Genomic DNA, 23,890 nt, shown 5'->3' with positions numbered 1-23,890 from the left:
GTTTTTTTATCACATGCAAATTTTGGTGTATTTAGTTTAATTCTTGAATTAGAATTGTCATTGGTTTCAACATGGTGAACATTGTTTGCAAAAAGATTAGACTTCGTACCTCAGGATAAACATGTAATAACGATTTTAAGGAGAAAACTATAATAAGAAATACAAGGCAGTGTTTGTAGACTGGCCTAGGTTGTAAGTGTATCAGAAATACATACAATAAATAATACAAATAATATAACTACATAATAAATAATAAATGTAATTAATTTAAAAAATCTCATAATAAATATCTATGCGTTATGTAGACCGCTAATCCTCGGTAAGGTCGTGGGGGTACTGGAGTGCATCCCAGCTCTCTTCGGGGAATGGGCAGGGGACACGCTGAACTGGTTGCCAACCAGTTGCAGGGTACACAGAGACAGACAATTCACTCGCTCATTCACACCTAAGGACAATTTGGACCGGCCAATTAACCTGACATGCATGTTTTTGGGATGTGGGAGTAAACCGGAGTGCCCGGAGGAAACCCACGCAAGCACTGGGAGAACATGTAAACTCCGCATAGGAAGGCTGGTAGATGGATTTGAACCCATGACCTCAGAACTGTGCCGCGAACACGCAAACCGCTACACCGCCGTGCCGCTTAATAATGAATAATAAAACAAAAAACATGATTTGATTTTTGACAACTTTAGGAACTATGCCAAACGATAACAAGGATGGAAACAATCCATATTAGTTTTTTTAATATTACAGAATAACATTAAGCTTATAAATCTAATTTTAAGCAATTTCTCAGAGTAGGAAGCCCTAAAAACTAAACCTTTTCCAAACCACGTGTGAAGTTGCATCATGTTACCACTGTACCAACATTACATTTTTCGTTTATTGTTGAAAATTGAATGTGCGTTATCAACCCTCCAAACCCTAAACCTTGACTTTAACCCCTAAGCCTGTTTTTACATTGTTGCAGCTAGATTAGACATGATACTCCAGGGTAAACACATATTACAAACTTTAAAAACAAAAATGACATAAAAGTATGTCAAGATAAGTAGAAAAAAATATTTCAAAAACATTGCTTGGAGCCTGGCATAAGTCGCAATTGCAAGCGCAATGACAAAAAGTGCATCGAAACAATAAAAATGCGATCAAGGGCGAAAAAACATCAAAATCTGACCTGTACAAAGCGAGCGCCACACGTCTCACACTTGTATGGCTTCTCTCCTGAGTGGATGCGAGTGTGAGTCTTGAGGTTGGCTGGTCGGTTGAACTGAGCACCACAGATGTTGCAGCGGTACGGTTTCTCTCCTGCAAACAACAAACGAACCGTGAGCTGAGATTTAATAGCCCAAAAAATGATTAAAAAAACTTGCGGCAGACCTGTGTGGACGGTTTTGTGACTGGCCAGGTTACCCTTGTAACGGAAGGCAGCCTGGCATCGGTCACACTTGTAGGGCTTGTCGCTGTGGACTTGCAGAGCGTGCTGCTTCAGCGCTTCCTCTTCTGCAAACTTTGAGTCGCACTCGTTGCAGAAAAAGGCGCCGGTTTCTGTTCGAAAATAAAAGAGAAAAAAACAAACAAGTTAAAAAAACAGCAAGACTGGATTCCACGGGGAAAAAGATGGGGAACTCACAATAGCTGGTCAACTCAACCTTAAAATAACATCTTCAATGTATTTTGCATACTTAAAAAAAAAATAGAGTCAAGAACAGCTTCTATAGCATCCATGACATTTTTATCCTTTTGCATATTTTTTTTCATTTGAATTTGTTTTACTTGCACTAAAATGAGAAACCCTCCAATTTTGTTATACGATTGTGTCATGTCAATAAAGAGAATTTATCCAATGAAGACTATTTAAATGATAAAAATGGGAAGCTGGGCAATTTGGCATTAAAAAACATCTTCAATTTCTTTTACATACAAAATAGCAAACCACGATGACATCACACAGACTGCTTACAAGACAATTTCCAGATGATTTGGTGTAAATAGAACAGAATAGAATAGATTTTGACCATTGTCATTAATCACAACGTCGTGTACATCGTGTAAAATGAAATTAGACATGGCCCCAGGATAAACTTGTAATAAAATACGTAAAAGATTAAAAAAAAAAGGATGTCAGGACAGGAACATTTTACAAGGTATTGCTACTAGACTGGCCTAATTTGTGAGTATAGATAGAATATAATGTATAATCATTATAACATGCGAAATGCCAAATTTAAAAATGCCATTCTGATGGTGCAAAAACATTAAAACGATACCTCAGTTTAAAATAATAGGTTAAGGGTAATTGTATAAAAAGAATACATTAATAAAAAAGGAAATCATCCCTTGTCATTATTGTACGGCATAAGTACGGTAACCAGTGTTTTATTCTTGTGCATCAGAATATAGTGTACTTTGTATTATTATTGGTGAAATTAACCACAAAAGAGCAAATGTGTGTGTTTTGGGCACTACAAAAAAAGTTGTGGGTTCAGACAAAATTTGGCCCCTTCGGCGGATTTTTTTTATCTTTAATATTTTGCTCTCTCATTTCACTGTATTCAAAATATGTTTTTAGAATTGGAACCGTCTCGACTACGATTGATAACATAGTGAACATTGTTTACAACATTATAAAACACGGGACTCCCATAACAATTATGCAATAAAAATAAAATAAAAAATAATGTCAGGATCGTACTTATTAACAAATTAGCGCTTGTACACTGGCTTAAATTCTAAGTCATAAAATAGTGTAATGAAAATAATGCAAATATATTACCAGCAACATTTTGCTAAAAATAAGAGTAACGAAAAGAAAATATGCATATATATTTCTGTAAGGTATTTTTCCCTGTCTTGTATGCTTGTTTAGGTTGGGTGATTTTCTATTTTCTTGAATAATAAGAAAACAATCTTTATAATTAGAAAAATTCAGGCTAGGATGGATTGACATCATAGAATAGTGCAGGGACATTGGCAGCAACATTGTGCAAAAGGGAGAAGAAATAAAATATGAATATAATTTTTTTAGACATAGTAAAATTATATTTATTTGTACCGTTTTTTTGTGCTTTTATAAGGCATTAATGACTCTAGAAATGCAAAGAAAAACATCCCAAACAATAGATTAAGAGTCTTATCAATAAATTCAATGAATCGGACAAACCTACCACAGCTTGAGTCGGAGTACTCTGAGTGCATTTCAACCATGTCCTCGCCGAGTCGCAACCGGGACGGGCAGACCTCGGAGTGTTGCGGTGATTGGGTGCCGCACGACGTGCAGTTCAGGCGATTCAAATATCGGGACGGGAGTTGGCCGTCTGCATTTCTCAGAGAGCCATCCAGTGCACTAGAGGGGAAACAGCAATAAATAAAACCTCCAGTTACCAGACGACTTAATTATTCAAATGGTGCCGCCATATTTTAAAAAAACATTTTCACACCGAAGCTTTTATAACTTCGGTGGGAGCAAATAGTGGAAAAGGTTTCGTTTAAGACGATTCCACGATTTCTTGATTGTCCGACCGATCTTGGTCAAATGACATACAAGGTTTTGGTGTTTTAGAGAAAACGTAAGATTACCTGAACCGACACCTCCTGATCAAAACTCAAATGAAGAGGCAAACATGCTCTATCTAAGACAGTCAATGAATAAGACTTGAAGTTAAGCTATTATGCTCAAATATAAGATTCTGACTCTGGATGGTCAGGTGTAAGGGGGGGTGTTTGTAAGGGTTATTGTTCTATATTCGTTATCAATTATCCATTATCGGTCAATTCATAATTCACTACAAAGCCACGGGCCAGCAAAGACAAGCTCCAAAAAATATATATATAATCCGTAATTTGGAAACAAAGACCTGCTTTGGTTTTACCACGACTCAAAAGACTGAGAGGCACCCAGCTTTCCCGTAAACCAAAAAGAGTGGTTGCTTTGGTTACAAAGAAAAACAAACTGAAATAAATGCCTATGTCTGACAAAGTTCACCCCTATACATCATAAAGAATACTACAAGTAGTTTCATGTTTATTAAGTATAAAGGACAAACCGGAAATCTGTTTAATTAGAGTCAGATCCACTGAAATACAGATGGGTGTGCGACTACCAATTATACTACAGTTTCCTCAATTGAACTTACTATGACCACCATGACCAAGATTCTGCACAGACAAAAGTCAAAAGACAGCAAAAGTCCAAGGACTATTTTTGAAATTAGACTGTTGAACTTTGAAGTAAATAACAAACGATTGTTAGGAATGAAAGGAAATTACAGACTGGACAAAAACCACATCAGAAAAACAGAAAGAACTTTGTTCTATTTGTACCGAACAAATGCATTTTTTTCCAAAAAACAGAAGTTTTGCCTCACCTGCTGATGATGTTGTTCAGTCGACTGGTCTGCGGCATGGTGTGATCTTCGACACTCTTCCTTGTGCTTTGCGTCTCAGAGTTCTCAGAGTCCCCTGGGTGGAGGTACGGCTGTAGGCCTACACGCTGAGGCGAGCAAAGCCCGGGGTTCCTCAGGCCGCCCTCGTCTTCCCTGACACTCTGGTTGAGCACGATGAATTTGTACTTCTTCCAGTTGCGAGCTTTGGGGTCCTGCGTATTGGGCCCCCCCAGTTGCGTACCGGCGGCAGTCTGCGAGAGGCCGGCATTCTTGCTACTGCTGGATTCTGTGGGGGAGTTAGGCTGGCAGTCTGACTTAAGAGGGCTCTGCGGACTGCTCATTAGACTCTTGCGCCCAGCAGACGAGATCCCAAGGGGGTAGTGGTGGTGGGTTAGCTCCTCCTCAGCCGTTGGGGTGGGTTCTTTTTCTTTGTGGCGGTCCAGGGTCAACACTGGATAGACACGCTTCCTCCCGCCGAGACCCAGCGGTAGCCCGAGCCCCTCGTGACCTTCCTTTTTCACCTCATCCTCCCGTCCCAACTCCCTGGCGGCAAAGTTTGCGGTGTGAAGAATCCCAGAGGAGCCCACCACCCGGGTGTACTCGGCCCTGCTAAGGCCAGCGACGTCATGAGGGTGCTTGTGGTGGATCCCGCTCCGTGACAGATCACTGAATGGGTTCTTGGCATCTGTCAGCTTGCAGAGGGGGAACGGGAACCCCGGCATAGGGAACTGCCCATAGAGGTGGTAGTTGCCAGGAGTGCCGACGCCGTTGAGCATTCCAGAGCTGTATGCCGACCGTGCGTCCCTGAAGGGGGGTACGCGGCCGTGTAGAGCGTCCACAACATCTTGGGGTCGATACGCGTGGACATCCTGGGGCAGGACCAATGGACTCACCAGGAATTCATCCCTGGGTAGCTTACCAGTCGGATCACTGAGGGATAAAAGAGAACGTGAACATGGAAAACTGTTAACATTGCAGTCACCCCCTACATACTTGACTTGACATATTCATGCTTTACTTTCCACAAATTCTTAAAATTCTCCATTTAGAAACGTTTGCACGCTTTCTAAAATACCTCACAATGCCACAAGAGGGCACCATGTCAACGTCTCAAAATGCAAAGTACTCCGCTACAGGAGCCTGGAGCAATGAGCAAAAAACATCCCAAACATGCCTCCACAAGAAGACCAGAAATATTTACTGCTCTAATATCTGACCCTAACTCATGCACCTCTTTTTAGAACCAAATGAGTTTCAATTTCTAAAGAGCAGTGAAGACCCAAAAAAAAACTTCTCATGACTCTGATCCAAGACTGGAAAACACCAGAAGCAGAACATAGTTAAGGTCTTGGAAATAGTGGGAACAAAGGCCATTTTTTTGAAGTGATCCCATAATACTGGTGCAGACAAAATAATGATTGCTCAATATTGGTTGGGGGAAGTCCCCTAGGTCCATGCAAACACCACGCCTTTGAAACAGGGTACACTTAATGCCCTGAAATCCAGACAGGTACATACTGTCTATTGTATAAACCGCCTCAGACACTTCTGTAACTACTTTTTCACCAACCTTGACTTGATGAAGCGGTGGCATGTGTCCACCACGTGATCCATCTGCAGGTAGATGGCAGTGTTCATGATAGCCATGATCAGACTCTCCCTGAGCGCTAGTCTGGAAGTGTACATAAACTCCAAAAGGATGGCAAAGCCCTCCGGGTCCACTTTGGGGTCCAGGCTTATGGCGTTGAGGTTGCACTTGTGCGAGTCAGTGAAGATGGTGTAGAAGAGCCCACTGATAGAAAAAGGGATCAGAGTAGTTATTTTTTTGGATGGGGCTTCAAGTATTCACATGTATAACATGATTGTTTGTGACACTGCCACTCTGGACCACATTGTACTACTTTTTCCTCATTTTTGGGGGGAATTTGCATTCTCACCTGCAAGCCATGAGGACGGTCTTGTGAGCCCTGAATTGCTGCCTGCTGACCAGGACGGTAACATCTGTGAGAATGTCCCGGCTGCGGAGGCGATTCAGGTTGAGCAGGACGTCGCTGGCGTGCCGAGTGAACTGGATGCAGCTGTCAGTCAAGCAAGACATCCTGCCGACTTCTGGGGGTGGGGGGACACAGTACAGATCATTTACATTAGATATATTTGATACTCTGCGATTGGCTGGCAACCAGTTCAGGGTGTCCCCTGCCAGATGATTGCTGGGATGGGCTCCAGCACCCCCGCGACCCTACTGAGGATAAGCTCTGCAGCTAATGACATGAGATGAGATATTTGATTCTAGATGCCCCATGAAGGCAACCTTTGCAGTCCAAATAAGTGCCACAAGAGGGAGTCATTTAGCCTTCCACGCAGTCGACTCGGGACATTTAAATTTTGACTCCCCCCCCCCCCCCCCCTCTTGAACCGCACGGCTTTGAAGGGAACGCGGGTTGACAAGAAGAGGACAACAAATTATTTAAATGAATTACAATAGAAGGGCGATGAGGGAGGGGGGGGGGGGGTGGTAGTGCAGAAAAGGTTTTGGTAGAGATGCGCAGGAAAGTTTATTCAACAAAATATGAAAATAACTTTGCAACTTTGTTATAAATGATCTGCACACCTAAAGGCAAAAGACGTTTGATTGTTGTAATTTGACTTTTTAATTTATAATTACTTTCTTAACAAGCACAAAAGTCCGTTCTTTATCATTTTGCAAGTGAATATTTTCACACTTTGCAGCTTTTAAAGCAAAATACAACGCTCAAGTGTTTTTCTCACAGTTCAAGTTAAACTACATTTTGCACCGCGCACCTTCCCACAAATACATTTCTTGTTTTTCACAGCGCAATACTTTCTCTTTTTACCTCGCCATGCACATTTGGTTGCAAGTTGAACTGCTCTGCGCGTGGAAGCGCGTTCCAATAACGCCATAGAAACGAAATAAAGAAAAGCATGCAACGTGCACACGAGACCTCACTTCGCAAGCAGTGCACAAACGCAACCAGACAAGTTGACAACTCATCAAGACGCACGCGCAACACCACAATACCATTATGCACGTTTACGCAACAGTGGCACGTTTGCTTCTTAAACGTTAAACCAGAGGAAAAACATCATTGAGTAAGAAGCACCCTGAAAATAAACCATAACTCAAAACATCCCGAGCCAAAGTTGGCAAGGATGCGAGTTGACAACCGGGAGCACCGCGGGACGACTGCGGGCCTCGCTGCAGCCGCCTGAAGCGCGCCTCATCGCCGCAACAGAAGCAGCGAGGCCCGGGGTGGTAATAGCGGAGGATGTGGTAGGGTTTAAGGGAGCCAATGGGAGAGAAGGAATGCGAAGATGAGGTTGTGAAAGCGGGGAGAAGATTCCAGCGTGTTCGCTGTTTGACAGGCGGAGAACAGCAGCTGATCAAGTACACACGCGGAGAAACTGTAACAGTAACATTCACCACATTCTAAATTGGCCAAATCATTTACACGACATGAGAGGGAAGATGAGGATAGGACGGGAGGGATAATGGATTAAAAAGAAATATTGGGAAAAAAAATCACCTGGTAGCGCTTTCCTAGAAACTTCTTGCATCACCACTTCTAAGAAGCCCAGTTCTAAGAATCAAACCAGCTCAATTCTCGGAATTTGAGCCTCGGACCGTACTAACATCTCCGGCCAGGGGGGATGTGCCACTAGTCCCCTTAGCGCTTGAACTCCCGGATACTTCATACTTTTTTTCAATAAAATCTCCCTATATGATTTATTTAGTCCCAAAAAAACGTAAAAATATCATTTAAATCTCTTTAAATTGACGATTTTGTAGTAGAATAACTAACAAGAGACCGGCACGCTAGCCTGGACTCCCCCTGTAAGGTTGGTGCGCTCCGAAGTGTGTCGACGTCACAGGGTGCTAAGCCCCGCCCCTTCATGGAGCTTCTGAGAAGTGGCTGGGATCCGTCACGTAGAAGCGAGAGAGAGTGCACTTAAGGAGCTTCAACGTCAGCATCACCGTCGGGGGGTTCGTGGACGGCGCTATAGACATGTTTTTCAATCTGAATTTGCCAAAAGTGTTTAGTGTTAGAAATTTGAACGGTGCATGCTTTTGGCTTCGGTTGATGAGAGAACGAAGTGGCGTACTTGTTGCATGTCCGTGAACGCGTCATCGATGTGAAAAGTGAGGCAGCGCAGCAGTGACGGAACTTTAGGTGCGATGCGTTTAGGGACACTTTTTCGGAGGGGGATTCTTTCAATTTTATTGTGATTTTTTTAATCACTATTAATTATTTGCCGATTTTTTGTTTATGAAATGCAACCATACATGGGAACAACGTAGCTGGTGGCAATGAATTAAAAGTTTACAGTATGTTATATTTGAAAAATCTTTCACATTAAAAAAAGGCTGTTTAATATGCAGCACGGCGGCGCAGTGGTTAGCGCGTGTGTGGCACAGTGTGTGGAGTTTGCATGTTCTCCCCGTGCCATATTCCAAAAACTGGTTAATTGGCCGGTCCAAAATTGTCCCTCGGTGTGGATGAGCGAGTGAGTTGTCTCTGTGTGCCCTGCGACTGGCTGGCAACCAGTTCAGGGTGTCCCCTGCCCACTGCCCGAGGATGGCCGGGATGGGCCCAAGCACCCCCGCGACCCTACTGAGGATAAGCGGTGCAGATAATGGATGGATGTTTAATATGTTTTTGCTTATATTTCTTTGTTTTTTTACTTAAAAATACATAGTGGCAACTCATGCCTTTTCACTGTCAGATTAAAGTAATTTATTGCTTATTTGAGATTGTGTTTGTCACAGTATTTTTTTTTTTATTAAGTATTATGTGATTAATTGCCTTTTCATTGTCTTCATATTTCACAGATGTGTTCTTAAATGTTGTTTTCAGAATAAATTGTATTTATGATTTTTTTTAAATGTTTTTTTCCGTTTCTTTCTAAAATTGTGTTGGGTTTCATATTCTTGTTTTGGTTGTTAATATGATTTGGTGTGTGCTGAATTCTTATTTGTACTATATGTATTAGTTTGAGTTCTATTTATTTTCCTTATTTTTCTTTCTGTTATATTCTTAGTTTATTTTTGAATTTAAATTATATTTTTCGCAATATCTGTAGAAAAAAATAATTGAGGTTATGTTGATTTGTTTTAAATGTATTCGAATATTTCAATATCACGTATTGAATTAATGTATATTGTTGTTTGTCTTTTACTGACTTTTATTGTGTTCTATAAAAATATTATTTAAATTGTCATTTTTGTATTTTGTGTATTTTTTGTATTACATTTTAATTTTTCAAGTATTCTGATTATTGTTTGCATTGTTTATGTTTAAATGTTGATTATTATTCTTAGCTTACAACGGTATTTTTCTGATTTTCATTTAAAACACTAAAGAGTTGCTTTATAAAGTCTAATTCCCATAGAAGATTATTTTAATTGTGATCATTTTCAATCTCGTGTAATTTTCTTTTTTAGTATTTTAATTTGAAAACTTTTTACGTGACCTTTTATTGTGTTAAAATATTTGAATGCTTATTTATCTTAGCTTATTTTTTCAGATTTTCAATTTAAACACAATAAGTTTTCTTTATGAAATCTATCTCCTATAGAAAATGATTATTTTGATTGTTATCATTTTCAATTCTGTGTTTTGTGTTATTACTTTGCTCCTCAACCAATTTTCTCAAAGCGCCGATTCTCTATATAGATAGAGCAGCCCTTCACTCTCGCCTACCGCCCTTGGCCACTCTCAAAGTTTATGCCTGAGTGAGTGACTTACAGGCACACTTTCAGCACCTTTCCTTACCTGGCCTGCTGCTGCATTCTGCCTGCTAGGCAGAAGAGATGCCCAAATCTATGCGACCACCCCCTTCCAGAAGCTAAAAATGAAAGAGTGAAACAGAAAGTACCGCGCGGTATGTCTTCTTTTCAACTACAAAAAAGGACAATGCCCGGTTTAATTTGTTCGACAAAGTTGTCTGCTACTGTGGCATCACCTCAAATTTACCTAAATACATAAAAAAGAGTTGGATAGGGTTACTTTAACTGGATTACTTTCAATTACTTTTGGTTTAGTCCAATACCAAATATGCTAATAAAAGACAAAAGAAACTAAATATGAATAAAATGATGACTCACAACGCGTGGTAAGCTTTCTCTCCTGGCTTTGATCTCTTTGATCTCCGGCAAAACTAACATAAAATGTGACAGGAACAAAATGAAAATCAATCCAAACAGCTTGCCAACATCATTTTTGCCGTTCCATGTATTCCGTTACTCCCCAAGCCTGCACAAAATTTTGTAATTTTATTCATATTTAGTTTCTTTTGTATTTTATTAGCATATTTGGTACTGGAGTAATCCAAAAGTAATTGAAAGTAATCCAGTTAAAGTAACCCTATCCAACCCTGCAGACAGCAACGCGCAGCAACCAAAAATGTAAGCATTTTATGGTTCCTGAACAAAAAACTACCTGTGTTGGCAATAGAGGCAATGAGAGACTATTGATACTTTATTTGCATTGCTGATTTTCTTTTCAAATTATTGTGCAATGGAAGGTGTTTTAGTGGTCTAGTTGACATTATGATACAGTATTTGTATATCCGCTAAATTGCTGCTTTTTTGGTTTGACTCTGGTTTGATTCTGGTTCACTTTGATTTTTTTCAGTTATGCCTGAGCTGAATGCTTTGCTATCCTTTCTGTAAAACAGGGTCCAAATTTTGTATCAAGTGAGGCATAGAGCCCGAGGTAAGAGTCCAATTCTGAGTGATAATACTATAGGTGGACAGTCCTTTCATTTGATAAATTTGAGATGTGGATTTTATTTTCTTGATTTGGGTTACAGTTTATCATTAGGGTGGAATGATGGGTCCTCAATTCACACTAGTTTAGGACCCACAGCATTAGACTACCGTTTTTCCTTCCCTTAAAAACGCCTACCCATTATTTACAAAAAAAGTACCACTTTTCAAGTTTAAACAACAACAAAAATTTGACTCGAGACCGGTATTTTAGTCTACAACTGCTTTAAATTAGAGGGAGATTAAGTCTTTGTGCATAAATGAACTGCTCCAACGTTTGCATTAAATTTCTGCTTTGGTAAAAGTTTTCAACAAGTATGTTTTTCTTTTAAAATATTCTGCGGACCGATTGTGTTTGGCGCATAGAAATAGAGTACTCGATAACATCTACTGCTTTTATATTCAAAAGTTTTAATTTCATTATGGAAAATGGCACAGAAAAGTGTTTGTTACAGCATTTTTAAAATTGCATCTGGTATTTGGGGCTAAATATTTGAAGATCTGTATAGAAGTATACAAAGTTGTGGATCGATAGTGATGTTACACAGATGTGATAGGCCCTCCGCCTTTATTAAGCCTCCTTGTGCCGTGACCTAAATGAACAGCGCCTGCAGTTTCCCTTTGTGTTCATTAACCCTTTGGTACTGTGACGCCCGCCGCTGTAATGGATCTGACGTTGCTTTTCCCCCTTGAGGAACGCCTGAACATCCGCCCATCTGCATCCGCCGTTATCCCCCCCAAAATCACTGCAGGTGTAAACAAACCAAGAGGGAGGGGGCTAAAAAACAAAATAAAATAATTAAGAGTGCAAACAAAGAGCAGCGTCAACTTTATTTCCATCCACTCGGGGGATGTCGGAGACGCTGCTCTCCCGGCATGTTGATGCATTATGCACCGCGAGTGTGGCGGCACGTGCGAGATATTCTTTCGCTTCTTTGACTTTGCGCTTTCTCGCCGCTTTTCTCCCACACTTTCAAGGGACATTGGTTTGCCGGAATAAGATAAGAACACTGGAACTATACTACTATTATATTTCTGAAATGGAAAAAAAAACAAGGAGCACGGCGGCGCTGTGGTTAGCGCGTGTGCGGCAGAGTTCTGAGGTCATCAGATCGAACCTTCCCGTGTGGAGTTTGCATGTTCTCCCCGTGCCTGCGTGGGTTTCCTCCCACATTCCAAAAACATGCATGTCTGGTTAATTGGCCTAACCAAATTGTCCCTAGGTGTGAATGAGCGAGCGAATTGTCTGTCCCTGTGTGCCCTGTGATTGGCTGGCAACCAATTCAGGGTGTCCCCTGCCCACTGCCCGAAGACGGCACCCCGCGACCCTACTGAGCAGTGCAGATAATGGATGGATGGATGAAAAAAAAACAAAAAACCTCTTCATTGGTTAGCCTTCTTACAGATTTCTTTTATAAAATTGAAAGCTAGTTTTCAAACTGCTACGCTATGCCAGAGAGGCAAACTACATTGTCGCTAGCAAGAACGCGGCAGGTACAAATGTGTGTGTTTTTTTTTAAATGGGTACGAAGAAAAACCCATTTCCTTTGATTTGATGGTCGTCAATATTATTGTGGATTTTTGATCAAAATAAAATTTGGATTTACTTATTATATTACGTGTTTTGTGCGTTGTCGAAGGAAGCGGTCTATAGACTATTCCTCTTTTAAAGAGTAACAGTGAATAACGAGACGTACCCCGACATGCTGGAAAACTGGTCAATGGCTAAATTGAGTGAGAAAGAGTCTGGTGACTTTGTATTCAAAGAGGATGGGGCACCACCACCTGGAGCCTCAGGATTTGACAGTTTCTGGGGCACAACTCTGGCAGACAAGACGGATTGAAGGCTCTTATGTCCTGGCTACCCAGATATCATACCATGCCGTTTATTCTTGTGGTGATCTGTGAAAAGATTGGTCTTTTTGCCCCCTATTCCATGAGATGTGGATGAGCTGAAGGCACAAATACCAGAAGCTGTTTCAAGCATTTACAATGCAATGCTAGGACATGTTAGGTGAGAATTTGACCATCGGCTTGATGTGTGTCATGTGACCAATGGTGCTCACATTGAACAGCTTTGAACATTTTATGGTAAACATTCAGATTACAAGCTTTCTGAATTTACCGGATGTTTTTTTATATCCTTCATAGCTAAAATGTGTCAAAGGCTTTTGAAACCCCGTGTATTCACCAGACACCTTAATATTTCAATTCATTTATTCAGTCTTTACAGTGTTTCAGGTGGGTTTTTTGGTTAGAAGTCCTAAAGTTTAATGTGTTTACATTTCTCACGTTCTATCAGCCCGTGATGGACGTTCAGTGGGTAGAAGGGCTGAAGGATGCACAGATGAGGGATCTTTTGTCACCTCCGACAGAGAACAGGCCAGGTAATGTACTAAGTAGACAAAAATGACTTTGCCATTGCTTATTTTTTAATTCATCATAGTGGTAAAAAATGTATATTTTCAAAAGTATTAATTTGAATAATAAGAAAAAAGACATGAACTATCATTTAAAAGTACATTTTCCCCCCAAATACTGTTGGTTCAAGAAATGTGTATTTATTTCACATAAGATGAGGCTCAACTAGAGGTACTTGATATGGAACTCGAGCACATTTTATTGCTGGATGTATTTCCAATAGTAGCTCCATTGCCGTCCTACCAGACACAGTCTGGACAAAGGACAGGAAACTGGGATTATTCTGATTTAAGATTTGTTTTTATTAAAGCCTACCTTGTTCTGGCCCTCTAGTATACAAATGATTGTCAGCCATTTTGAAAAAAATACTTAAGAGACCACACATCCTTCATCTGTACTCACAAGGCCAGAATTTTCTTCTTCTTTTTTTACAATCTGTTTTTTGTGATAAAAACCTCAACAGAGCTGCTCCCCCGTCATCTGTTTTTACGCGTCTCAACTCAAGACCCAGGTGTTGTTTTGAACGTGTGAAGGGAAGAAAAGTCTGTCCACCTCCAAGAGTCAAACTAGATCAGGGCAAGCAGGGATAAGGCCAATAGCAATGTTGATGGTTTTAAAACAGGTACAAAGCAGTGTCCCTTCATATGATTAGGTGGTTATTGTCTATGTGAATATAGAGTCTGGATTTGGTTTCCAATTGAGGTCAGATACCTGTGTCCTCTCAATTCGATTTCACACAATTCTGACGCCATCTCTGTTAGCGTACCGACGCTACATTCCGACGGCTGCGCCGACCAAGTCCGCCATTTCAGCATCACGGCAGGAACAAACGTAAGGTAAAAAGTCCGGCACGACTTTTCACGGGCACGGACGTCAGGCGACAAAAGCCTGAGGCCCGGAGGTTGCCTCACTTGCAAAGCGCTTCACTTTTGTCTGAGGTTTTTGCGGCAAAATTGTGCCGACTTGAGCGTTCATTGTCAGCAAAGAGTTTTTTTTGTTCTGAGCGGCATGATGCAACACGGCTGTAACACCCAAACACACGGAGATGATAGCACTGTTAGCGGCACTGCTACTCCTCCTCCTCCTCTTTTCTTCTTTTTTTTTTCTCCTTTCAAACTGTTTTCTTTTCTTATTGTCGGCTTTCACTTTTTTGGGGGAAAGGGCCGATAGGTCAGTGCAGACGTCCACCCTCGAAATCGTTGGTCTGCATTACGTTGCACTCGAACTTTTACTTTACACTTAATATTCAAAAAGTTCTTGTACACAGTTCTGGTAATGATTCAGACATTGAAATAGATAGTTTTTTGGGTGTTCTGTTTTTTTTATTTCTCCTTATTGAAATGGAAAAACATGTAGCTGCACTTGAGTTTGAGTGAGTTTTTTAATAAAAAAAAAACATTCATGTATTTTCATATAATTTTTATTTTACCTGTATAAAACGGTCAAACTTGCTTTTTTCCTTTTTAGTTTTTTTTGTACCTTTTTTGTGTCACTTTATTTAACTAAATTACAAGAAAACCAAAAATAATACAATAACCTAACCAATTTGGTCTTTTCCATTAAAACTGTATTTTTTATTACTTATTTATTCATTAAATAATAGTTTTGATATGTGTATATAAAAATGCCCACCATAGGAAATTGCAGAGCTTTGGGAAAATTGAAAAAAATACTTGGATACATTAAAAGAAAACAAAGATAAAATAAAATAAAATGTTTCTTTGCCATGATTACTCATTGCCCTCACCTGTGCCTGCTCGTTGCCTGATTGATTTCTCTCCTATTTAAACACAGTACCCCATTCACTCCTTGTCAGTCCGTCAGCAAACTTCCGCATATGCAAGGCAAGCACTTTGACTCTGGCTCCCGTCTGTCCCGTCCTCGACCGTATCCTGCTCGTCTTTCCCGGTTTTCTTAATCGTCTCCGGCTCCCTGACTTTGCCCTTCCTCTGAAAATGCTCTGATCTCCCGCTCCGGGTAGTGACCCGTTTTTCCCCACCGACCACGCTCCGATCTCCCGCTCCGGCTACTTGACCCGTTTTGGCACACCGACCACGCTCCGATCCCCCGTCACGGCAACTCCATTCGTTTCTGCATTCCGATCACGCTCCGATCCCGTGAGCTGCTTGCTCCTCCTGTCCAGCGAGCACTGAATCGCTGGTGTTTGTTTCCCCGCACCTGACTTCCTCGCTATCCCAATAAACTTTTGCGTGAAACGTTACATGTTTGGGTCTACCATCTGTTCTGGCTATGACATTCTTAATGTATTCTGACTACACTTTTTTTCATTTATCAGTGATGACAACTAAATGTGGATAAATTACAAGCAAAAATAATCTATGTTTATTTGTTGTCAGTTTACCCACACAAAAATTCCCCGATGCCACATGAAAGCTTTTTCGTGTGCCCGCTGGCGGCCCACGTTAGTGTTTTTGTTCTTTTCCTAGGCAGGTATGACTATGAATCCCCTTCGTTCTCACATTCACCTAAATCAATTTAATTGCTTTCTATTATTTATTTCAAACCCTAGGTTACATAACTCTTATATAACTGGTGGCCCTTATTCCATTTTGAGAAAACCATATATGTGCAATCAAGACTTTAGGGGCAAGGAATTTTCCACAAGGTGAGCCTCTATGTTTGATCGGAATGCCAGCTGGAGGATAAACCTTCAAAAACCCAAAAAGCGCTTCTTATTTTTTGCCTCCCTAATATCATGGTTAAAGTATGCAATTGTGCATGATCTTATTGTCATTCTTACTTTTATTATTTATATTATTGATATAATAATACATTGACACCCTAAGTAAGTAGGTAAGTAAGCAAGCAAGCAAGTAAGGATCGAAGTGAGTCAGCGGACCAGCGTCTGGACCCGAAACATGTCAACGCCTGTATCGACCAGGCTGCAGAGATGGGAAGCTGAGTTGTTGCTGTCATGCACTTTCTGGACAAATTTTATTGTATTACCTATAGTTTTTTATTCATTTTCACTGTGTTTTGTGTACTAATTCTAAATCTATTGCACTCCGGTCATCCTGGATGGGGGATAAGCCCCTTCTCAAGGTTTCTTTATCTCCTCCAGCTGAGGTTTTGAGTTTTTCTTTGCCCGCATGTTGGTTTAAGCTCAGGGGATGGTGTAATTGTAACCTGTGCAGTCCTTTGAGACATCTTGTGATTAAAGGCTTTACAAATAAATGTGACTTGTAAGTAAGTAAGTTTGCAAGTAAGTAAGTAAGTTTGCAAGTAAGTAAGTAAGTAAGTAAGTAACTAGGTAAGTAAGTAAGTAAGTACGTATACGTACCTAAGTAAGTACCATATTTACACGACCACGACTATAAGTCGCACATAAAAATCTTCAAATTGTGTGACGGGTCCTATCCTGTGCAGTCCTTTGAGACATCTTTTGACTAAAGGCTTTACAAATAAATGTGACTCGTAAGTAAGTAAGTAAGTAAGTAAGTAAGTGAGTAAGTAAGTAAGTAAGTAAGTAAGTAAGTAAGTACCATATTTACACGACCACGACTATAAGTCGCACATAAAAATCTTCAAATTGTGTAACGAGACCTAACCTGTGCAGTCCTTTGAGACATCTTTTGATTAAAGGCTTTACAAATAAATGTGACTTGTAAGTAAGTAAGTAAGTAAGTAAGTAAGTAAATAAGTAAGTAAGTAAGTAAGTAAGTGAGTAAGTACCATATTTACACGACCACGACTATAAGTCGCACATAAAAATCTTCAAATTGTGTGACAGGACCTAACCTGTGCAGTCCTTTGAGACATCTTTTGATTAAAGGCTTTACAAATAAATGTGACTTGTAAGTAAGTAAGTAAGTAAGTAAGTAAGTAAATAAGTAAGTAAGTAAGTAAGTAAGTGAGTAAGTACCATATTTACACGACCACGACTATAAGTCGCACATAAAAATCTTCAAATTGTGTGACAGGACCTAACCTGTGCAGTCCTTTGAGACATCTTTTGATTAAAGGCTTTACAAATAAATGTGACTTGTAAGTAAGTAAGTAAGTAAGTAAGTAAGTAAGTAAGTAAGTAAGTAAGTAAGTAAGTAAATAAGTAAGTAAGTAAGTAAGTAAGTAAGTGAGTAAGTACCATATTTACACGACCACGACTATAAGTCGCACATAAAAATCTTCAAATTGTGTGACAGGACCTAACCTGCACAGTCCTTTGAGACATCTTTTGATTAAAGGCTTTACAAATAAATGTGACTTGTAAGTAAGTAAGTAAGTAAGTAAGTAAGTAAGTAAGTAAGTAAGTAAGTAAGTAAGTAAGTAAGTAAGTAAGTAAGTAAGTAAGTAAGTAGGTAAGTAAGTAAGTAAGTAAGTAAGTAAGTAAGTAAGTAAGTAAGTAAGTATACGTACGTTAGTAAGTACCATATTTACACGACCAAGACTATAAGTCGCACATAAAAGTCTTCAAATTGTGTGACGGAACTTATCGTGCAGTGTGCCCTGAGTGTGATGTAAAGCGGCGGATGTAGCCGACCGCTAAAGGGTGAGGTGTGGTTGTATATAAGGCTAGGTTCACACTGCAGAGCTTAATGCTCAATTGCGATTTTTGTGTGAAATCCAACTAAATGCGACTTGTATGCGATCACCGTTGACTTCTATGCTTCTCCTGTGTAAACGCCACCATGAACCTACCGATTGTGCAGAAGAAAACACATGACTTCTATGTGTCTCGCGAGTTCATTGTTTGCGGAAGTACTCATGAATGCTAACGCTGTAGCGTATGTAGCAATTTGAAAGTTATTGCACTACCGGAGGCTGAACAGAGTTAGATACAAAGACGTTTTAGTAACGATTGCACGAGGGGGGACATTTCACATGGGGGATGCATTATTTGACACAACAGCGGCTGCAGCAGAGGACACAATCGAGCGGTGCACCCTGTGTCAGTGATAAATTCAGAAATAGAACCAGCTACAATAAGTAAGCAAGCAAAAAAGTAAGCACACAAGTAAATAACTAAAAAACTAACGAACTAACTTACTAACTAACTACGTAAACGACTCATTGACAGACTAACTCAAAAGATTAAGTAAATCAAGTAACTAATGATTTAGATTGTTGTTTAGCTTGTCACTTTTGTTTGACTAGCCCTATAAATGTCTAAGATTGGAATTAGGATTGTCTTTATTGTCATGGATAATAACGAGGTCTGCATTGTTTACAACAAGATTATACATGGCACTCAAGGATAAACACATAATAAAGAATTAAAAAGATCCAACAAATGTCAGAATAAGTAGACAAACATATTTACAAGTGTGACAAACTATTGAACTAATTCATAAATTAAGGAAATGACTTAGAAACTAACTACGATAAACAATTACCGGTACTTAAGAACTTTAACAGCCCATTTTTTTCTATAATAATTCTGCAAAGTGGACGTCAATTTGGAAAAGTGTTAATAGTAATCATATGTAAGTACATGTAAGACTGAATATGACAGAGGCTTAGTAATGAAAATATGCAAGTAGTTTATCCATTCCTGTCATTTTTTTTCATGAACCTGATTAAAAACAATCTAGACCTCTTTGAACCCCCCTCCCCCCACACACACAACAACTTTGCAATAAATAAAGTAATACAGTGATAAATTGAAAACTAGGCCCCTTTCCATCATTGAAATTGGTTCCCTGACCAAGCTCCCAGTTGGACTTCATGGTCGCTAAAAACGTTGTAATTCCGATAACATTTCAATTGTGCCTTTGCACACATGCCTTCATTAGCATAACAGCGTATTGTCCCTGCCCAAGGTATTATTGTACAGTACATTACTAGATTTCAATCCCACACGGGCAAACCTGAGGGATTGACCAGGATCAACTCAATCCCTAAACCTCTCTCCACTGACATGGAAATGATGCGTGCATATGTCAAGTTGAATGACTGAATTATCTAATGTCGGGATTTGTAAGACTGGTGCGTATACAACTAGTCTGCCTACTAGTGGTTATTATTTAAGTAAACTCTTTAAAAATGTTTTTAATTAATGAAGCATTGATGGAGAAATACTGTGAATTAACATTTTGTTTTTGTCCATTACAGTATTATAACAGTGACTTTATTGTTTTGTTTTTATTGTACATTACCATTTTTGCACTTGAATATTACAGAATATTATAATTAAAAATATGAAATGTAATAACAAAAACAAAAAAACTTTTCTGTATTTTTTCACGTTTTTCATACACAGTTTAAAAAATGTCAATAATTGCATTGTTAATTTCGCAATGGATTGCTTGCAATGATATCAATTCACTTTTTAGCTATTCGAGTTTTCTATTGGTATGAATTACAACATGTTATTTGAGACAAGTTACAGCTTGGAATTATTCAGTTACACCTGATTGTCTGGTGTCAATTTGTGAGGATGTTTTGCATGATCCTTACTGCAAACTCCTCCCTTTCATATAATATTCAAAGGGGTGGTTTGTTTTAGTGTTAGGGTCATTATTAGCATTAGCCTCGCGGAAATCTGTTTGGGTATATGGGCTTTCAGAACAAATTAGTTAGTATTTAAAAAAAACTGTAAGATAAAAATTATACATGTTTGACCTAAAAAACATGCCAAAAAAACAAATCAAATAACTGATAAATGAGGTAACCAAATGATTTAGTCAGTCATTTGGTTTGTCAGTCAGATGGCTAGTTACTTAGAAAAATGATCAATCCATTTGTTTTCCAGATAAACAATTTCGCAAAGCTGGCCCTAATTGACTGCTAGATGAATTGGTAAGCAGGATAGTTAGTGGCCCAATTCATCTATCATTTGTTGGTTTAACTATGCTTGATTTTTGGTCACCTCAAAATAACAAATGGCTTGGCCATCAGACCAAACTTATTGATGCACAAATGACCCACCGAATGGACTAAATTAGCTGGTTTGGTTAAATGTATACATTGTTTGTTTGACTAACCAACCAACAATTGGACCGAATGGCAAAATTGAGTTAATCAGTCATTTAGCCAGTCTATTGCTCATAGGCTGGTATTAAACCAAAAAAGCAACTGACCAACTAAGTAACAAGGAAACCAAAAAACAAACAAGCAACGAGCAGCTTATTCATTTGGTAAATTACCACAAAGTGACGAGCCATTGAATCGTTTCCAACACATCACCTAACGACTTTAACGACAATACTAGCTGACTGACTGACTGATTTACTATAAAAAAAAATAGTAATTAAAAAAAACAATTAAAATTGATGATCAGTTATTCAATTGCTCGTCTAACCCACCTGTTAAATGGTCAGGTAAAAATAAATTAACTGCATGGGTGAATGACTCTTATGAGATGACCGCCTTATATAGTAATTCAGTATATTAATTGAAGATGATTTAATTGTTCAAAATATTAATTAAAAACTACTTAACCATCCAGCAAACCAATTAAATTGCAAAAAAAGTGTTTGGCCAAATTACCACTTAAAGCAAAAACATTCAATTAGTTGATCTTTTTGTCGACCACCCTTTTTCCTGTAGGTCTAGAAGACGGTGTCTCACCTTTTTTCCTCTGGCCGGAGTGAGGCATGCTGGGAAATACAGTTTCGAGAATTGATTGAATCCACCGAGGGACGATGATAACCTTGACTTCACTTTTCTCAAACGTAGAGTCGGCAAGTCCTCCAATGATTCAGCGAGATGAGAAAATCTCTTGCAAAATTATACGCTTCAGATTGTAGCGCTCACTTGCTCTGGTGAATGTTACAAGCTCTGATTTTTTTCGTGGGAGGAGCAAAAAACAGATTAAAATAATCCCACTTGTTCTACATATAATTCATTGGAAAGAAGAAGTCTCCAATCCCATTAGGACGCTCACAGACTAGCTGTGCCTTTAGTATGGCGAGCGAGTGAGCGACCATCCACAGATTATGAGCCATCTGCCTTTGAGACACATTGTTTGATAAACAAAGCTTTCATACAACAAACATTTGAGTGCATTAATCTAGCTAAACTCAACGCAATCTGCGGAAGCAGATATTGCTCTTTAAAACTTGTCCACGGGTAGAGGAAAAGGAACCGTGCCGCGTTATTACGTCACGCCAGATGTCTCTTCTTTATCCTCAGGAGGTCATTCCCCCCAAAAAGGAATTTCAAATAACGCTTAAAGTTGAAATATATCGTCATTGTCAAAAAGAAAATTGTTATTGAAGAACTCATTGATTGCTTTGTTGGCCAGTCTATCAGTGAGATTTTTAGCCGGTTTGGTAACTAAAAAGCATAGAACTGTCCAATAAATGTAATTTTTGCCAACATACAACCCCTGGAATCATCAGTCTTGGACGTTCTCACTCAGACATTTTATTCTGAACAAACTCTGATAAAAAGCATGAAAAATTATAATAATAATAATAATAATACGTTTTTCAAAAGTGCAACTCCTTGGCATTCAGAAACAATAAAAAAAACTTTGTGGTGGTCAGTAAATGCTACTTTTATAGACCAAGCACAGGGAAGAAATGTGGAATTACTCCATTCTGAGGAAAAAAATATTGAATCATGAAAAACAGACGAAGAAATAACAATTACAACATATCAATAGTATTTAGTGGGGCGACCTGTGGCTTTTATGACTGCTTGCAGTCTCTGAGGCAATTACTTGATGAGTGAAAACAGTATTTTTCATTAATCCGGTGCCAAATCTCTTTGATTGCAGTTGCCAGATCATCTTTGCATGTCAGAGCCTTGCTGTGGACAATTTTTTTAAATTTCCACCACAGGTTTTCTATTGGGTTTAGATCTGGGCTATTTGCAGGCCATGACATTGACTTGGATGAGTCTTTTCCCAAGGAATGCTTTCACAGTTTTTGCTCTGTGGCATGATGCATTGTCATCTTGGAAAATGAGTCCATCATCCCCAAACATTTTTATCAATTCAAGGAATAAGAAAGCTGTCCAAAATATCAATGCAAACTTGTGCATCATTGCAGATTTGACCATAGACACCTCCCCAGTGCCTTTGCCAGGCATCCAGCCCAATATCATTAAGGACTGTGTGTCACAATCACCCAGATCTGGAACATCTGTGCTCAGGATTTGGCGCCAACAGCCAGGACAGCTGATTGGCGCACCCTGTCCATTTAAATCCTCAGCTTCCGGAAACAAGCTGTCTGATAGTACCATGCTACCTGTTGCCATCTGCTCAGAAAGCCCGTACCTCCGACTCTTTGCCTGCCTCCTGTTTTCTTCTACTTGATCTCCATTACCGACCCGTTTCCGAATTTGCCTACGACCTGCCCTGCCCGTCTGATTCCTGATCACATTTCAGAACACGACGACGCCCTTCTTCTCCAGCCCCGACCAACAACACGACGATTCCGCCTGTCCGCGACCATTCCCGCCAAGCCTTCGCCTGCCTGTCAAGCTCCGTCAATCCGTCAAACAACGGATCGAAGAATCACGTCTTGTCATTCCTTCCTTCAAAAAAAACCAGAAACGAGTGCAAGTGATCTCAGTTTTCCTTCCGTCCTGCTTGACACTGAGGCATTTTGATTTTTCATTAGGCAGTTCTCTTTGTAAATCTTACCGGAATGGCACCTAACAAATGTTCCAGCATCATCACCAAGTCCCATGCACATTCGTGACTCATCACTGAAGATAACCTTCATCCAGTCAATCACAGTCCATGATTGCCTCTCCTTAGCCCATTGCAGTCTTGTTCTTTCATGTTTAAGCAGCAACGATGGTTTCCTTTTAGCTTTCCTATATGAAAATCCCATTTCCTTCAGGCGCTTTTGCAAAGTTCTGTCTCATACATTAAACCCGACTTCATCCAATTTCCTCTTCATTTGTCTTGTCATAGATTTTCTGTTTTCAAGATATATGGTCTTTAGTTGTTTGTCTTGACGCCTCCATGTTTTCCTTAGCCTACCAGTACGCTTGACTTTAACAATCTTTCCATGCTGTCTGTTCTTGGTCCAAATCTTTGCTACAGCTGACTTTGAACAGCCCATATCTATGGCAACCATACAAGTAGAGTTACCTTCTTAAAGAAGCTTAAGGATCCTGTCTTTGGTCTCAAGAGAAATCTATCTTGTTTGATCCATGATTCTTGCCATTCCACTTAGTCCAGGAGCCCTCCAAGGTGTGACGGTTGCACTGTTTTTAACTGCGGACTAACAAGCAGACTTAACCTAAGCCAGGTGCCCAAATAAAGAAAGTATATTGACTGGGTGTGTCCTTATTTTCTACTCAAAATGCACTGATTCCATATTTATTTCCTCAGAATTGAGTGATTCCCTATTTATTTCACTACAACCAACCAACC

General features: G+C 39.6%; 1 protein-coding gene across 2 annotated transcripts in view; it reads right to left on the bottom strand.

Moving 5' to 3' along the window:
- Nucleotides 1–21,309, bottom strand: part of bcl6aa (BCL6 transcription repressor aa) — a 29,194-nt gene extending 7,885 nt beyond the window's left edge. The window contains exons 1-7 of one of the 2 annotated variants that reach the window (XM_088349770.1): nucleotides 21,127–21,309; nucleotides 6,326–6,497; nucleotides 5,959–6,180; nucleotides 4,371–5,318; nucleotides 3,171–3,349; nucleotides 1,384–1,551; nucleotides 1,181–1,311 (exon numbers count right to left, since the gene is read on the bottom strand). In XM_088349770.1, the coding sequence (XP_088205896.1) occupies nucleotides 1,181–1,311; nucleotides 1,384–1,551; nucleotides 3,171–3,349; nucleotides 4,371–5,318; nucleotides 5,959–6,180; nucleotides 6,326–6,497; nucleotides 21,127–21,154 (1,848 nt within the window). In that variant the 5' untranslated portion in view covers nucleotides 21,155–21,309. Of the gene's footprint in view, nucleotides 1–1,180; nucleotides 1,312–1,383; nucleotides 1,552–3,170; nucleotides 3,350–4,370; nucleotides 5,319–5,958; nucleotides 6,181–6,325; nucleotides 6,498–7,933; nucleotides 7,983–21,126 lie in introns of those variants that run through there. The other variant, XM_088349769.1, reaches the window with a different exon arrangement.
- Between the last annotated feature and the right edge of the window lie 2,581 nt (nucleotides 21,310–23,890).

The sequence above is a fragment of the Urocampus carinirostris genome, chromosome 12, assembly GCF_059441175.1.
Source record: "Urocampus carinirostris isolate Australia breed hairy pipefish chromosome 12, RoL_Ucar_1.0, whole genome shotgun sequence".
NCBI classification, from domain to species: domain Eukaryota; kingdom Metazoa; phylum Chordata; class Actinopteri; order Syngnathiformes; family Syngnathidae; genus Urocampus; species Urocampus carinirostris.
The sequence above is the reverse complement of the archived record's forward strand: the minus strand, read 5'-3'. Positions and strand labels throughout refer to the sequence as shown.